A 17,806-nucleotide genomic window follows, 5' to 3' on the forward strand; every position below is an offset into this window, starting at 1 on the left:
TCATATCTCTCTCAACCAACAGTGGCCAAATGTTGGAAAGATATGCTGCTTGTTAGATCTTGTGTATGCCCTGAATTTTTGTCCTGTCCTTGACAGAAACCCGAGATGGGCACCACGAGCAGTGTGTTTTCCTCAGGCTCTGCAAAGAGGTGGTCGTCTTGGGAGCAGGCACCTGGAGCTTCGGCTTTGGGAAGTTGTTATTAGAAAGGCCGGTTTGAGCCCTTTTATGCAGCCAAGGGTCATTGCACATGGATTTCTCAACACAGAAAGGTTCTAGCTGGGTGGGGAGATAAAAAACCTGTGTGACCACAATGGAAATGTTTGCATTTTTCCCATTTGCAAGAGGAACATTTTCCATTTTGGGGTTGGAAGTGACTTGTGTTTAGAAACTTGAAGGCAGCATAGTACAATGCAAAAATAAACAGGAAAACAGCTCAATTCATGGCAGCCCAAAATGAAGGTTTTTGAAATAAATGAAAAAGAGTCCCCTGCTTGGCCCCAAATGAGATCTCAGGAAGTGGGATGGACACCTTGGCTGATCCTTAGCTGTACTAAAGCGTTCCTAGGGAATCTCCTGGTGGATTCTGCAGCTGGTTTTGGGCAGGATTTTGGAGGCTGAGCCCATGGTGCTCACCTGGAGTTACCATGGACTTGTCAACCCTGTAGAGAAATGGTGTTTTAATCAAGGGCTGCCTATAGCAGATGGCAGTTGGGAGCTGCCCCGGCGTGGGAATGCGCCGTCCCAGACCCAGCTCCCTGAGTCGCTCCCATTCCATTGGGGTTTGTTTTGTGCTTTCCTGACAAATCCTTGCTGGGGCACTGGTTTTCATTAGCTGGGGGAGGCTGGTTTGCTGCCTTGTTGGCTCTTCCGCGTCTGCCCCATCCGTAGGGAAAGCTCAAGGAAATAACTTGAGTCAAGCATGCTTGGGGAACTCCAAAATGGTCCTCTCTGCAAGAGTCAAATTATAGAGTGGTGTGTCCTGTTTTACTCTTTGCATTCTGAGACCTGTGGTCCTTCAGCTGCACCGTTATTTGTCGATCTAGATTTCCTCTGAAGCCAGAGATGTGTTGCTAGCATGGTCTTCATTATGGTTTTACCAGTTACATTTGCAGCTACTTGTCTATTACATTTTCCCTTTCCAAACCCTCCCCTTTTTCTTGGGAAAAATACATGCTGTGCATATGGGGGGGTCACTGCCCAAATCTGCTTTCTTCTGGCAACCAAAGTGTGCAGCTGGAGACCTGGAATCAGCTGCAAGCGGGTTGTCTCCGGGGTGCAGCTCAGCCTTCCCAAAGGATGCTTTGCGAGGGTGTGGCCAGTGCCTGGTAAGACCCAATCTTCCTTTTCTCTGTTTTGGGTCATTATCTGCCATGTGGGGAGCTCCAACTTGCCTTTGCAGCCCCCGAGACTGGAGGGGGGTGCCCACACAGTGACTATAACTGAGCTGCATGTGCTGCAGTGGAGGAGATGGCAAGTTACTGCTGGAGGTAAGGTCTGCCTCGCCCAGACCAACTGTGCATCCACCCATCAGTCCATATTAGGTACCTGGGCCAACATTCAAACCTCAACTTCATCAAACCCAAAGGGAATGACCATTTTTTTTCTCTCCTGCTCTCACGCTAAATGATTTTCAGCCCTTCGCCATTTTTAAATTTTTTATTCTTTTGTGGAGACCCATGGCAGACAACTGACAAATCACCCTTAATCCACCTGAACTGCTAAATCTCTCCGTAATCCCTCCCCAGCACTGCTCAGACGCTGCTCCCCTGCAACAGACCTTCTTGGTACCATTAATCAGTGTCTTTGGCTCCCGGGTGCCTCATGGTACGTGTCTATGCGGGGAAACCCTCTCATTTATAAAACTTGGGGACCTCCCACAGTTTCCCATTCCCCATGACCCTGATGAGGGGGTCAGTGCACAGAGTAAACTAGTTGAGAGGGAAGGTCCTAATATTTATATGGAAAGCCATTAGCAGGCAATATCTTATCTACCTTCTGTTTTGAAGTGGAGGCTTGGGGCGATGGCAGGGCTATGGGTAGCATTGGAGCTGCCCCCGAAATGCCTTGACGTGCTCTGTTTTGCCATCCGCGCTCGCGGCTGGGTTATAGCACGTTCTTAATGTTGTGGGACGAGAGCAGTGGGTGCGGAAGGATTTCAGAGAGGCGGAAAAAAATAATTTAGATCCTCACCTGCTGAATTTTAAAACCAGACAAAAAGCTCCCAAATCCACCTTGATGCCTCCTGGGATGGTGTGTTTTAGCCAGCTGGTGCCTGTGTGGATGCTGTCCTTCCAGGCCCAGCTGGAGGATGGAGTGGTCTTTCCTGGTCTTAAAAAGTATAAACCTATGAAATAGCCCTTGTCTTGTGAGCTCCCCTGAGCCTTCCCCAGATGTTGAGCGTAGCTTTGAACACACAGGTGGTCAAATGTTGTTTTCTCCAGTGGAAACCGTCTTGGAGAGCTTCCGTGTTGGATGTGAAAAAAGGCAGAGAAGAAGTGAAGATGAAAGTGAAGATATAGCAGTGGTGAAATTGCTGCAGGACTTTTCACGTGAGAGGAGAGGTGGTGACTCCCTGGGAAGGCAGGCACGCGGGACACAGGGAACCGGCAGGTACGTGGATGTTGGGTAGGCAAAACACCGAACTGCAGCACTGTCACAGACTGCATTTCTTTAGAAAATGTGGCAAAAAGCAAACCATAACCAAACTGAAGAATGAGGTGTTGGGATTCCAAACTTGCTGATGTTTTATTAATAACATCTTCAACAAAGAGAGCCCTCTGCTTGCGGGCTGCGGTGCAGCTGTGGATATAACTTCACAGTACCCTTTTTTCAAGTCCATATCCTTATAGGATGCTGGGAGTCCCAGTTGGGCTGGGAATGGGAACAGAAGGGTCGACATAATGAAACTCATTGGAAGCTGCTGGCAGCGGGCAGCTGGCTGAGCTCCAGTCAGCAGATTTGTGGTGGCATCCAGCATATAGATTCTGGGTACTTTGTAGGTGCTGGGCATACGCCAGGGAGGAGACTGGGGCTGAAGCAGTTGTTGGGACTCCATGAGCCCTAACAAATCTCACAGCGATCATCCCTCATTTCAAAAGCCGTTGGAGAGATCCAGGCACAGGCTGGAAAAGTCTTCAAGGGTGAGTGAAAATTGTCCTCACCACCTAGTTCTGCAAGGCTGAGAAAAGCAAATTCCCAGAGCCAAGAGTACGGTTGCTCCCACTTTCCTCTCTCCAGGCCTGGCATGGGATGGGTTCATGTGTTTTTAAAGAAGAAAGCTGCCTGTTGGCAGCACTCAGATTGCATGTGCGCTAGGAACGATCACTTTTAAAAATCAGGCCCTCCCTCACCCCCCAGGGGTGTTTCTGTGTTCCCATGTAGCTTTTGTTCTACTTAAATATCTGGGTCTGTCTGTTTGGATTGCTCGTACCAAGATGGATTTCGGAGGTGTTACTATTTGCAGTTGCTGAAATCCTACCCTGACGCCATCACGTGCCGATTACTAAATGCTGAGAAATGTAGGATCTTGGCTCTTGACCTGGGAAAGACGCTTGATGGTTTCAAGGGATGGGCAGGACGGGGACAGCTGGGGCGGGGGCAGCACATCACGTGTTGGGCTGCATAAATTGTCACAGGGAACAGAGTTTTTTGCTGAATTTACAGATGCATTTGGGCATGCTGGAGACACATAACGTCTCTGATTCCCAAAGCTGATGGGGAAAAAAATAACTTGTTTCCTCTCCAGAGGAAGACTGGTGCCTTTCAGTGCTGTGTGTGAACCTGGCCTGGGCAAGCGGGGCCATCAGTGCTGGCATCCCTCTGGTGTGGTTCAGCTCTGGGTGCAGCACAGGTAATTGTTGGGTGGGGTTTTTTTTTTTTTCCTCTAGAAGGAAATAGCACGTTCTTGGGAATACAAACAGTTCACAACCTTCCTGCACCACTCCCTGCCGCTCTCCTGGAGGCTGGAGCCTGTAGGGAGCAGCAATGGGGCATCCTGGCCTGGGGTCCCCCAGGGAGTCAGACCCATGCCAAAGGGTGGTGTTGCCTTCTGGGAGGAGCTGCGCTCCCAGCGAATGCACAGGACTGGTGATATTACATAGACAGAGCAAAATCACGGGGAGGTCTGGGGAGACACGGTGGTGGTGAGGTTTGGCCCACCCAGGGAGGCAGATGGCTAAGGGGATGTGGGGTTTAAGGGATTGCTGGTGTTCAGGGCTGGCTGCCAGCCCTGCGCTCCCATCCCAGTCTCCCTGCTGACATGAAAGGGCTCTGCATCAGGCATTGCTAAATTTGTTCTTGGTGGCTGCATCTTTCTGCTCTGCTGTTACTGGGCTGTGCCGTGAGGTGGGTTGAGCCTAGAAGGTCAGAAACCCATTACGGGATGCCAACCAGGGCATGTGGTTATACTACAAGGCACAAACAACATGCTCAGCATCTTAGAACCTGCTGTACATTTGGGGGTTGGGCCCCTCCCATCTCCCTAATCCTTCTCCTTCATATTGGAAACCCACATGAGAAATTCAGCAGAGTGAGGGTGCCTATTGACACTTCTTTTATGTCTGTGCAGGCAAAAAAGGCTGAGGGTGATGAAGGGGACCATCAACAGCCATCGTGTTTGGACAACACCTACTCATCCTACCCAGTGAAGCTCAGCTGCATGTTTAGGATTAGCCCTGGATCCACGCTGATATTTGCCTATTGATCATCATCTCCCAAAACATCTTTGTTCCTGGAAAGCCTCAACAAAATGCTCTCCAAGAGATGAGCAGGGAGCAGTTGGAGACTGCAGCTGTGCGTGCCCCGGGCAGAGCTCCCTGGTGAGTCTTTGCAAAGGAATTCTGTGTTCCTCCCACTGCTCCTTACTCTTTGCAGTGTGTCCAAAGTGACTGGAGCAGGGAAATGTAGTGTTGATCCCTTGTAGACTCTGCAGAAACTTTTCAAAGCAATTGGAGATACATAGAGAACTTTTTCCAGTTAATTTTAATGCAAATATTAAATGCCTTAATACTAGCAGATATACATCGTTGATGGGGCTGTGAGACATGTGTTCTGTCCTCTTGGAATCTCTCTCTCTTCTTGGGACAAGGTGTCTGATTAGACAAGTGCTTCCAAGAATCCACCCCTGAGCTGTAGACCTGGGCTGTGGCTTTGCCTCACGTGTTACATACGGAGCCAGGGCACAGGTCTAAACATCACCCCGTTATCATCTGTACTGCACACACCTTGGCATGATTTTAGCCCATGCCGAAGAGCACCCTTCAAACAGCACCTAGATATGGTCCAAGGATAGCCCAGGGCAGGGACCATTGCCAGCAAAAAGCCTGGCTGTGGCTGCAGTCGACTGAGAAGCAGTGGGGATGAGAGTCAAGCTGGGTCACTTGGCCTCAGGGACAAAGACTAATCTCTGGCCCGTTTATTTAGCATATGTAGACAAATCCGGTGTGTTTGCAAATCCCTTGTTGTGGTTTATCCATTGTGGACAACTGTGCTTGGTGACACCTTTGAAGGCGAATGGTCTCAGCTGTTCACCTGCCGGCATCCCTGGGTGAGCGACGTTTGCCCCGTTGGCATGGGGAGGTTCAGCCCTTGCGTTTTCCGTGCTCATCTGGGCAAGAGCTCAGCATCCAAAGCTCCGCCATCACTTGCTGTTCAGCAAGGGCAATAAGCAGGAAGCTTCTCCAAAACACAGCATTATTTGTCTTCAGATGTAGAGATTACTGAGACTATTCATCATATAACAATAGGACCTCGTGTCAACTGTGTTTGGTCCTGCCAGGTCTATTACCTGAACAGGTTCTTTGTTCTGTCCGTGCTACAATCTCACATCACCTTCTGGACCAAGCAATCTGTCACTGCATACCACGTGTGCCACTCAGAACAATTCTCAATCCACAGCTTTGCGAGTGTTTTCTGTGGCTTCCTCACACTTGATCGCTGGTTTAATTTGCATTAGTTACCCCCGCTGAGCTTAAGTTCCTTATGGTCTTGGTTTTCAGGGCTACGAGAGTTTTGAATTTTCCACCCTCCTGAAGCCTCTTATCTGGTGCTAAGGGATCATTCAACAGAGGGCTTCCTGTGGTGCTGGGAAACTCAAGTCTTTCTTGTCCACAGCCTTGAGTAAAATTGCATCTGGGGACATGTGGGCACGCAGAGTCTTCACTTGCTCTGCTGGCTGCAGAGCTCACGGACCCTCAGCAGGAAAGCTGGCTAGTGTCTGAACTTCACAGCTGCATCTACACTGGTAGGACAAGTCTGTTCTCCTGAGGCTAACCAGCGTGGCTGGGCCACGTTCATGTCAGAGAAACCCCTTTGCCACCAAGGAGTGGCCACATGCAGACTACCTGTAGGGAATGGTTCCTTGCCCAGGTAACTCCCAAATTGCACCTGGGTCACATTTGGCGTAGCGCTAGCTGGATCAGGCAAAAGCTGGGCCATGGACCATTCCAAATTTCAGCCTCTAGCTGAATTAAATCCAGAACCTGTGCCCTTGTATTGTTTAAGTTACTAGTATAGGTGTAGCCTGTGCCATGTGGAAAGGGCAAGAAGTCACAGTTTCTCAAGTGTGGAATTTCTAGGCAGAGCAGTTGAATGGCTGGTACCTTCTCTGGCCCAGGTGAGGAGCCGTAAGACCTTGGGCTGCCTGAGTCACCCTGCGGTGCAAAAGCTGTGAGTTATGGCCCTCATCCCTCATGCCATGGTATATTTTTTCTCTCACCTGTGCTGGAGTGCTCCCAAGTCTGCAGGAGGCACCTGGGTACATTTCAGGTGACCTCCAGCTCTGTCCCAGGAAACACCTGCTGGAAATGTAAAACCTTCCACCCCATGTTGCCCATTTGCAATCCCCTTGCCCACCCAAAACACCCCAAACCCGCATTAAAAGTCTTTCTGTGAATTTAATTTCAGACCAACAACCCATATTTACAGCTGAATATAATTAAGCCTGATAATAACACATAATGGCTTTTTTATATCCCAGCCAAGTGCAGCCAAGCTCGATGCAAGATCAATTCACTTCGGCCGTAGCAAACAAACAACTTCTTCATGTCCACAGACCGTGATGTACAATGCCTATTCACCTGGGCTGGAGACGCTCCAAAGCATGATCTGCGGTGCTGGACACAGAAGGATCCCCTAGACAGTCTTGTTCAAGCACTCGTCTACTCTGAAGCTCATGGTGATTGCTGAAGTCACCAGTCCCAAGATGTGCTTTAGCTCGAGGTCCTGGAAAGGTGACGAGGAGATGCGGCCTGGCGTGGGGATGGAGGCAGCTGTGCCATGAAGACTGTAAGCTGGCAGAGGGACTTGCAGACCTGATGCCTACACCTTCAGTCCATGCCTGCTTTGCCCATCCTTCCCAAAGAGAGCTGTCCTCCTGTGATGCAAGGTGGAGAAGAAAGCATATCACAAGCAAATCCTGTGGGTTGAGACTGGCAAAGGAAGCAAACGTGCATGTGCAGAGGTCTTTTCAATGGTAAGGTATGCTTTAACCACAAACAACGTCCAGGCTGCCTCATTTGACCTTTATTTAATTTGTCAAAGAAGAATCTGTCCTGGCTTTATTACAGCTTTCATTACTGGGTGACATGTTTGTGGTGGTAGCAACTGGCACACGCAACACAAGACGCAGAGAAACAAGCCGCTGATCCCTCCCTGCATCTGAGCTCTCCTTTCTTCTCCTCTTTTCCTGGTTGTGTCATCCACTTCGGTGCTCACCTTCACGGCGCACTTTCTCACCAGGACCAAGCCTGGAGGTGAGTTGCAAGAGTCCTTTTTTTGATAGCTACAGGAGGAGGAACCCGACTCGGGCTGCAAGAGAAAGGCACCGGGTAAAGGAGGGAGGGGGTCTGTAGTCATCTATTTTCACCTCTGATTGCAGGGAGGCATTGCTTCCCTCTCTGTTTTGTGTCTGTCAGCAGTATGGGTACCAATGATATACAAGATAAGAGGTGATAGGTGCTGCACCCACAAGCTTCTGCTGGAAATCCTGTTGTGGGGGATCTTACAGCTCCCTGTACAACCATGGTGGAGTGCAGGCTGGTACTATATGGGTTTCCTAGTCCTTAGGTCAATGTTGGCATGCAATCAAGGCACGTAAAAGCAAAAGCAGCAAGATCCAGGTTTTGGGGCACAGGCAGCCACCCCGTGCTCTTAGAGACCACAGCAAGTGGGTCAGTAAAAGCAATGGGGCATTGCAAAACTTGAAAGTCCGTGACTATTACCTGATACAGAGGAGTGTCCAGCAGGATGCCGGTGATAAAAGCGCTGGCGGTCGGTCTACGGGAGAAACAGTTGGAAGCTGGGGGGTGGTGGTCATACGGGAGCTGGCTGTGCTGAGCTGGCTGTGGCTACTGTTCACAGGACACGGGAGCAAGACACACAAAAAAGGCCATTAATTACCACAGATAAGCTGCTTTGAAATGTTCAATGAGGCCATCAACCGAAAGACAAGGAAACACATAGAGCACCAGCCTGCACACCAGGATGGTTTACAGGTCAGGTCCCCCCCCAGCCCCAGGGCATGGGGGCTCCTCCACCTGCTATCTCAGCGTGACACCGACCGCAAATTCCAGTTTGTGGTTCATGGGCCCATTGGCCCGTTCGTCTGGTACATGTCATCTTTTTTAAGGTCTTATTGTGCCCACACACTTGTTCTTCTGAACTTGGCATGTTGTTCTGGTCTCCCACGTTCTCAGGAAGCGTAGCCCTTGTTATGCAGCCCTGTGTGAAGCCCAGAGTCTGCGCTCGGGCGCGGGGGGCTCGTCTTTGCACGTGACGGGATTTGTGCTGGGAGACCCTTGGTGGCCTCCGTGGAGGGGTCTGTAGCCCTGGGGCACGTCCCGCCTTCTCCGTGTCCTGGCCCTTTTGGTACCCCTCTGCCCTTCAGAAGTTCCTTCCCATCCTAGACATGGTAAAGTGGGGAACCCCACCCTGGCCATTTTATATCTGGGTTTTTATGGCTATATGTTTTTAATATCTTTTATATATATGTATGTATATATTTATGTATGTATATATATACATAAACATGTATCTAGATAAAAATACATATATATTCTCTCTCTAAAAAAATATATATATAAATATATATAAAATATATACACATCTATACATATATAGAAGAATATATCTAAATTAATACATATCTAAACAGAACATATATCTAAATTAAAAAAATATACACACATTTGTACACTCCTTTATGTATACTCCTATATATTGCACAGAAGTACAAAATATACATTTATATACAGTATATGTAGTATATAAATTTATATATTTTTATATATGAAAATTTCCTGGTCCACAGGAGGCAGGCAGCCAATCACAGGGCTGCGTCTTGGTCCACAGGAGGCAGGCAGCCAATCACAGGGCTGCCTGAGAACACGTGGGGGATGGCAGTGTCTCAGGTGTCAGTCAGCCATGGAGGAGGAGGTGGCGGCCCTCGCGTGATGTACCTCAGGCTGCGCTGGCGGCTGGTCCCGTCTGGGGCTGTGTGGGTGTGACGGTGTCGAGAAATGGCTGATGGCAGTCGCGGAGCAGCCTGATGTCTAAGGAAGCGGGCAGCTCCCTGCCATCCAGGGGTGGCACCCTGCCCTAAAATGGTGGCCAAAACAAGATGGCAGCCCCATGTCCGGGTCTGGTGTACTTCTGGGTGAACAGAAGAGGTGGCTGTCGTGCTTCTGCCCCTTCTGTCCCTGAGGTGACGGGTCTCCCTGTGACGGAGCAGGCCACCGTCCTTGTGTCCTGAGGAACCCACCGCGGGCAGCTTGTGGCTCTTCTGGGAAATGGGGCTGAGGAGGAAAGGCAGTGGGTGGTGATGGAGGGCAGCCCGGGGCCTGTGGAGGGGTGGCTGCGCCTGGCGGGTGGGTGGGTGTACGGCGTTCCAGAGACCTTTCTTTCTGCAAAGAGGCAGCTGGAGGTAGATGTACGTCAGGTCATCATGCTGTCCCCTGAATCTCCTCCCTGCTGGGGCCGCTGTGCCTCCATCACTCGGTGTCCTCTCTGTGGTGTTTGCAGATCCATTCATGGAGCTCGTGGAAGGGAAGAAGGCCTCCTGCAAGAAACTCCTCACCTTCCTGCTCTTCAGCTTCATCTTCAGCTCCTGGTTCTTTGTTTCTGTTCGTCAGTTCAGGACTTCTGGGCCAGAGCATCACAGTTCCATTCCCTCTCCACAAACAGCCCATGCTGGAGACAGCAGCACCCCACCGAAGGGTGAACGCAGGCTGACCATCCTGCTGTGGAAGTGGCCCTTTGGGCACCACTTTAACTTCATCAACTGCTCGAAGCTCTACCGCACCCCAGATTGCCACTTCACCGTCAACCGCAGCTGGTCCCAAAAGGCCGATGCTGTGATTATGCACCACAGGGACGTGTGCGGGGACAAGGAGAGGCTGGCCCAGCTCCCCAGGCTCCCTTCCCAGCGCTGGATCTGGTTCAACCTGGAGTCCCCAAGTCACTCTCCAAACTTAGACGCCATGGACAACCTATTCAACCTGACCATGTCTTACCGGAGAGACTCGGACATCTTCACCCCTTATGGGGAGCTACAGCTCCTTGGCCAGCCCCAGCCCCTCAGCATCCCACCCAAGACCAAGCTGGTGGCCTGGGTAGTCAGCAACTGGAGAGCAGGCTCCCACCGGGTAAAGTACTACCAGGAGCTGAAGAAACACATCGCTGTGGACGTCTATGGGCAACATCACTTGCCCCTGCCCTGGGACAAGCTCCTTCCCACCGTGTCCCAGTACAACTTCTACCTGGCTTTCGAGAACTCGCGGCATGAAGACTACATCACCGAGAAGCTCTGGAGGAATGCCCTGTCCTCCGGCACCGTCCCTGTTGTGCTGGGGCCTCCTCGAGAAAACTATGAGCGCTTCTTGCCCCCTGACTCCTTCATCCATGTTGATGACTTCGCCAGCGCTGGGGACCTGGCGCGGTACCTGTGGGAGCTGAGCGAGGACGCTGAGAGATACCAGCGCTACTTCCAGTGGCGCAAGTGGTTGAAACCCGTGGTGGGGGCTGGCTGGGCCCTGCACGTCTGCAGAGCTTGTCACTTCTTGCAGACAACGGAGGTCGGGTACAGGGTTGTGCCCGATCTGTCTGAGTGGTTTGTGTAACTGCTGTTTGCTCAGCTCTCTGCCCTGCTGCAATCTCTTTGTCCTTGCTGGAGGGTTGCGATTTCACAGGATGATTGAACTTGATGGAAAGGGAGGGACAAGAGGAGCTTTGAAGCGAACAAGGACAAGGAAGCAATTAGGTGTTTGTACGTCTTTGTCTTGCTGGAGAACAGACCGTCAGATAGGGTAGTACGTTGGGTTTTTTGCTGATCTATTAGTTACCTGAACAACTTGTTACACTGGCTGCGGCTTGGTCTTTGGAGAACTTCACCTTCAGTCTCTGCAAACAATTCTGGATCAGCTCCACAGACTGGAGAGCCGAAGCAAGTGGCCAAGAGGGGAAGAAGAAACAGCCATACTTATTATCATAAATCTGTTTCAAGGACTTTGTACTGTGCAAAGCTGCGGCTTGAAGGGGCGGCCACGCCACGAGGCCGCGAGGAACTGGCCGTGCTCCCCTCTCCCAGCCCCAGTCCTGCCCTTCCTCTGCCTCGGGCTCTCCCTGACCACCTTCGGGCTGCTGCGTCAGGAGCCTGAACAGGCTGAAAACAGCTCAGTTTATTTTACGGGGCTGTTTTTTGCACAGGTTTGCGAGCCGGTGTGGGTTTGAGGAGGGGTCTGACAGCAGCAGGCTGGTGCAGGTAAGGTGTGGGGTGCTGAGGGCACCTCTGAAAGTTGTAGTGCCCGCAGCCCCCTGTGGCAAAGAGACGCTCAGGACCGGCACGTGATGAGCTACCTCCTCCTCTGTGCCTCAAACATCACAACTTCTGTTATCGGCTGATGCCTCTGGGCCACCTGTTTATAAAGCAGTGGATAATCGGCCTTTCTTGAGCTTCTTGCTGCTGTTCAGGTCGTATCGCTGGAAGCTGTTGCCTTTTCAGGTTGGGGAGCCCCATTGCATGGACACAGCCGTGCCCTCCCAGGCTCCCTGCCGGTACCTCTGGACATCAGCTTGTTTTCCTGACCACTACTGATCCCTGAGCTGAGCTTTTCAAAGGTCTGTCCTGACCCCAGGATGTTTCCATGAGGAAAATCGGCTCCGAGTCCAGCAGAGCATACAGAGATGCAATTGTTTTCTCCATCAGCAGCATTTAGCAAACATTTCCAAAGAATTCCCTCTGCGTTTCCTCCTGCAGTCATTCCGTACAAAGACCACCAGCAAGATCTTGTCTTTAGCATTGCGAGTCCCTTATTTTCATTAGCAACATTTGCCACTTTTGCTTTTTCCCTGCTTTGCAGAGTGGTTTGAATACGTTGGTCAGCACAAGCCTAAGAACAAATCCTTCCCTCTGAAAGCTGAACCTTTATCCCTCCCTTGCCTTCCCTGTCCTTACAGTACCTGTGTAGGTGGGACCTTCCTGAGGCCGCTTAGTTCCTTGACGAACTTGCTGGACCCTAGCGAACCCCTTTGGCAATTCAGGTAGACAAATGTGCCACGTCTTCCTTAGCCATGTGCTTGTCAGCTGCTTCAAAGAAGAGCAATGAATTTGTGAGGTGTCAATTTTTATTGCCAAATAATTGTCCATGCTTCTGCCTGTGCCTCGCCTGCCTGCAGTCGCGCGCCTTTCTCCTCCTTTAGCTCCCGGGATCTCATCAACCAACCCTGGTGCCCTTCCCGTCTTTAGAACCAGTCCAGTTCAGAGCAGCTGGAGAAATTTAAGACTTTAATACGACTCCCCAGGCTAGGGAGGTTTTTCTCTCAAACAGACTGAGGAGCGTTTCCGCAAAGAAGAACAGTCTCCACAGCCAAAGGCGGGTGACACGCACCTTAGAGCGTGGCCAGCCCGGAGGTGGCCGAGCACCGTGACGCGGGGGCTGGGACACAGATGGAGGGGGATGTTGAATGGCAGGAGAGCACCTGAAAGAGCCTTGGGCTCCTGGGCGTGGGGGAGCACAGGGCTTGACGCATCCATTTAGTAGACATCTTGCATGCAGAGAGGGCCAGTTCTCCCAAATTTGGGCTATTTACCCTTGTGGAAAATACCTTTTCCAATTCTGGGGAAAGTCAAACATAATTTATCCATCCCTGCTAATGCCTCCTGCTGCTGCAGCCTCTCCAGGAGCGTTTTGGGAGCCCCCGCTCTGCAAAACAGCTGCAAGGAATCCCCAGTTTTCCCTTGCCAACCTCCCAAGCCTGACTCCCTTTGCTTCCAGGACCTGGAGTCATTTAACACTTATCAAAAAAACTTAAGTCCAGTAAGTTTTTGGACTCTTTTGGGGAATGGCAGCACCAGGGGGATCGGCTCTCTCCTTTTGCACTTGAGCCTGGGGTTATTTCGGCAGGTCAAGGCCAGCCGGGCTGGTCACCCTTAGCCCTTCCCTGGGACCAAGGACTATTTGGGGACCTGGTTGAGCCTTGGGCGGAGCAGCAGGGGTCTTGCTGGCCCCAAGGCCAGCAAAGGCAAAATAAATATACAGGGGACAGATTTATGAATGTTGACCTCACCCTTATCCCCCAAATTGTGCTGCAGCCCTCCAGAGGGCGACCAAAATATGAATTTTAGTTCTGCTGAAGCATTCGGGGTGGGCAGACCACGCGGTGTTAGGAGCTTGCACCCAGGCTCAAGCCATGGTCCTTGAGGAGGGGACATGGGGTGGGCAGGATAAAAATATTTTATTAAATCTTCCCTTCCTCTAAGCGGCAGCTCGGTGCTGCCGTGGCCTGGGGAAGGGATGCGTGTGGGCGACACAGGCTGGTTTGGTTAGGGGATGGGAAAGCTGACACCGCGCTGGGGAAACTCTGTAAGGGGGGGACTTCATTGAGGGAAACATCTGGACGTCTGCGCCGTGGGGGCCCGGGGCTGGGAGACCGTGTGGGGAAGTCATGGCCCAGCTCTTCACAAAACGCCGGTGCTGCGCAGCCTTCTCGCCGAAGTGGGTCCCCCCCCTCCAACACCCGGTTGGAGATACCCTCGCAGAGATGGGGAAACACCCCGTTTGCCCACAAGCCTCTCGTCTTTTTGCCCAAAGGTGGTAGGCGGCAGGCTGACGTGTTTCCAGCTGACGTGGTCCGAAAAGCAGAGAAGGGGGAGCTTTATTGGGGCATTTCCCCAAGAGGTGAGAAACATGCTGGTCCTTGCGGGAAACCAGGGAAATAATAATGTTGAAAAATGGGACTTTTTTGGAGCAGTGTCTGACTTCTGCTCTGCAGGGACACCGGGGGCGGAGGGGAGCCAGGAGGAGAGACAGAGCTTGGGAGAAACACAAATCCTCACCAACCCGGCTCGGCAGAGCTTTGCGTTTGGGGAAGGGAAGAGAAAAGGCTCAGTTACACCAAAATCCCGAAAAAGGCAGATGGAGCCTTACAGGACTCAGAGTTCCATCCTCCCTGGCTTTGTCCTTCTGGGTGCGCGGAGGCGCCTGAACCAACCCCGTAAACGCAATTATTTCAGTTTTTCCTGAGCCGACGGGCAGATCCCCCCCACCTCGTGCTTTGGAAACCTGCTCCTTGTTTGGGGGAATATGAAATTATTAAGGGTGTTTTCTCCGCGCCTGTCCAGCCCCACCGAGCTCCCGCCTTCCCTCGTGGCAAAACCCCAACGGCAGCTGGAGCAACGAATATTGTTGTTCCCGGGCTTCACATTTCTGGTAGGATTAGCCGAGATATTGGGAGAGATATCACCATGTACGTGGGTTTGGGTGCGGTTTTGTGTTTTTTTTTTTAAGACTTGCAAACTCCACGCTCTTGTCTTCACTTTTATTGAGTGTTTCCCAGTTTGAAGTCGGGCTGGGTTTATTTTCCCGTGGTTTTTCATACGGGGAGGTAATTGCGAGAAACTCAAACTGAGCGGTGGGGTTGAGCACTCTCAGCGTCCCCCGTTTCCCGCCTGGTACTTTTTCCATTTAAAAATGAACAAATGAATAGAGAATGTCACTCGAGAGCTGGGGTTTTTAAGCTGGGGCTTTAAAGCAAGAACCAGCCAGCAAAAATCTCCCACTTAACACCATGGAAGCTGGCAAAATGCACCTCATCTCCAAGAAACTTGCACCCAAAATCACCCCGGCCCCAGCCCGGCAGCACGTCCTGGCTTCACGCTGTTGCCCACGAATGTTGTTTTCTTTCTTTTTTTTTTTTTTTTTTTTTTTGCGCTCCTGGAAGAGTCAGATTTTCCGAGCAGCCCTCTCCAATTTGGTCATTAAAACTTCAGTTTGCCCTTTTTTTTTCGCTTTTTTTGTTTTGTTTTGTTTTGTTTTGTTTTGGACAGGCTGGCAGCAGCATTGCAGCTTTTCTTAGTTTCTGGAGCGCGCGCGCGTGTGCGCGCACACGTACACACATAGGCGCATGCGTGCGCACACGCGGAGATTTATGAGTCTCAAAAGATGCTTCATAAAATATTTACAAAGCGGAGCTTCGAGCGCGAATGTTTGACTCGGCCACGAGCCGGCCACGGCTGTCGGGCCTCTGGGTGGCATGAGGGGGGAATATAAACAGACCTTTTTTTCCATTCCCAAAAAAACACTATAAACCTTTGTGATTCAAAAGCGTTTCAGCTTCTCCTTTTGTTTTTTTCCCCCCCCCCCCTCCCGTTGTTCCCCGCTGACGGGTGCCAAGCCCGGCAGAGCAGCGGGGCGGCTCGCTGCCTTCGCTCGAGACGGAGTGTTTTGCAAACGAAGGCAGGAACTTGTACCCGCTCTCGCCATGGGCACGCCATAATTTCAGCCTATTTTTCAGTGTGAGAAAAAAAAAAAAAAAAAAAAAAAAAAAAGTCCTATTTTTCCGGACAGATGGGAGGGTAGCGCTTTTAAAGGACAGGGATGCAGGCATTTCCCTGCGTCGAGGGCACTGATGCTCTGCACGTTAAATTCCCTAATGTGTGTTCAATGCGGGTAAAGCGTCTTAAGACGGGGTAATATGTGTTAATTGGGGGTAATGCGTGTTCAGTGGGGTTCATGCGTGTTAAATGGGGGGGGGGGTTAATGTGTGTGAAGTGGGGGGAGCTCACGTTAAATGGGGGCAGTGCATGTCTAACAGGGTCGATGGCTGTGAAATGGGGTTAATGTTGGCTAAAATGGGGCTGGAACAGCAGGTCCCTGGGCAACCAGATCAGTCCGGGCAGGACGAGTCATCCTTGGCCTCTGGCTTTTGTCCCCTGGGGAGCTACTGGAAACCAGTAACGGGGAGAAGGAGCTGGGGTGGGACTGGTGCGGCGGCAGCGCCGGTGCCAACGCTTCCATTTGCCACAGCTTTCAAAGGGGTTTGTGTCCCGACCTTGGCCGGGCTTTCAAATGGTGACATTTCACCCAAAACAAAACCTTACCCGCTGTAATCACCCTAACGAGAAGAACAACCCCCCAGCCAGTGCCTGCTGCTGAATGGTGTTTGCCCTATAAAATAAAATACGTTTCTAACCTCAGCACCGCTTCCAGATGAGCAACTGAAACTTTTTTTTCTGGCTGACCTTATCAAAACCTTGCCTCCTCTTCTCTTCTCTCTTCTCTTCTCTTCTCTTCTCTTCTCTTCTCTTCTCTTCTCTTCTCTTCTCTTCTCTTCTCTTCTCTTCTCTTCTCTTCTCTTCTCTTCTCTTCTCTTCTCTTCTCTTCTCTTCTCTTCTCTTCTCTTTTTCTTTTTCTTTTTCTTTTTCTTTTTCTTTTTCTTTTTCTTTTTCTTTTTCTTTTTCTTTTTCTTTTTCTTTTTCTTTTTCTTTTTCTTTTTCTTTTTCTTTTTCTTTTTCCAGAATCAGCATGTCTTTGAGTCAACCCAACTGGAAGCGCCTTTACAAGAAGGGGACAAAGGTGATTATTTCTGTGGCTAAACCCCACGCAGGCACCGACCCGGCCTTGGTCACGTCTGGAATGGTTGGTTCGCGTAAATACAGTTGTGCAGGAGAGGAAAAGGAAAGAAATGGGGCTGTTTGCTGGTGTGTGGGGAGGTTTCTGCAGGAAACTGGGAGATAAAGTCAAGCTCCTGCCAGCCTTCGTCCGTCTCTGCGCTCCCAAAAGAAAAGCCAAATTTCCCATTATTCCATTCCATCCCCATCCCCAGCCGGGGACATACTCAACCATCTCTTACCCATCGGCAGGGAAAGAAGATACCCAGCGAGAAATCAACATAATCCTCCTTTTATTTTCACTTTGTCGTGAGTATGTAAGAGCATCACACCCGAGTTTACGTTTGTTTAAAAAAAATAATATCATACTGCATCTTTTTTTCACAACGGTCAGAATAAATGGTAAAAATGTAATAAATGTAAACCGCACTTGGCACCATTTGGATCAATAAATAAAATTAAAAAAAAAAAAAAAAAGAAGAAAGAGAGAGAAAGACCGCGTTACGTAGATGGCACACTATGGTATCTAAATAAATAACATAAGTTACTTTGAATAAATAGAGAGTATCTAAAATATAGATGCATTGCATCAACTTCTGCAGATGGTCGGTCAGAGCCGACAATACCGGAATGGGATTATCCGGATGGTGCCGAGCGGAGCCGTGGGCTGGACCCTGCGCTCCCACCCTGCTCCCGCCACCGGCGCTGAAACAACTCGCCTTTTTCCCCTTTTTTTTTTTTCTTTTTTTCCCCTTTTTTTTCCTTTTTTTTTTTTTTTTTTTTTTTTTTTTAACCTCTCCTCTTGGGCCTCAAGTTTGAGGCTACGCCTTGTTGAACCCAGAGCGAAAACATGTGGTAGCCCTATTTATGAAGGGAGAGGGCTGAGGTTTCGCATACCGCCAACAAATAATTCCTCTTGATAA

The 17,806-nt window shown here is 50.4% G+C and overlaps 1 protein-coding gene across 1 annotated transcript; it reads left to right on the forward strand.

Annotated features, from left to right (window-relative positions):
• The first annotated feature begins 7,438 nt into the window (after positions 1-7,438).
• LOC134526331 (4-galactosyl-N-acetylglucosaminide 3-alpha-L-fucosyltransferase FUT6-like) lies at positions 7,439-12,516 on the forward strand. The gene is made up of 3 exons (XM_063358116.1): positions 7,439-7,472; positions 7,567-7,752; positions 10,019-12,516. Exon 3 carries the CDS (start codon positions 10,027-10,029, stop codon positions 11,113-11,115), a length of 1,089 nt encoding a protein of 362 aa, XP_063214186.1. The 5' UTR covers positions 7,439-7,472; positions 7,567-7,752; positions 10,019-10,026; the 3' UTR covers positions 11,116-12,516.
• The last annotated feature ends 5,290 nt before the right edge of the window (positions 12,517-17,806 follow it).

Source organism: Chroicocephalus ridibundus, chromosome 22 (genome assembly GCF_963924245.1).
Source record: "Chroicocephalus ridibundus chromosome 22, bChrRid1.1, whole genome shotgun sequence".
NCBI lineage: Eukaryota > Metazoa > Chordata > Aves > Charadriiformes > Laridae > Chroicocephalus > Chroicocephalus ridibundus.

Coding starts and splice junctions, on each gene's coding strand:
- LOC134526331 (XM_063358116.1), top strand. CDS start 10,027: ATGGAGCTCGTGGAAGGGAAGAAGGCCTCCTGCAAGAAACTCCTCACC.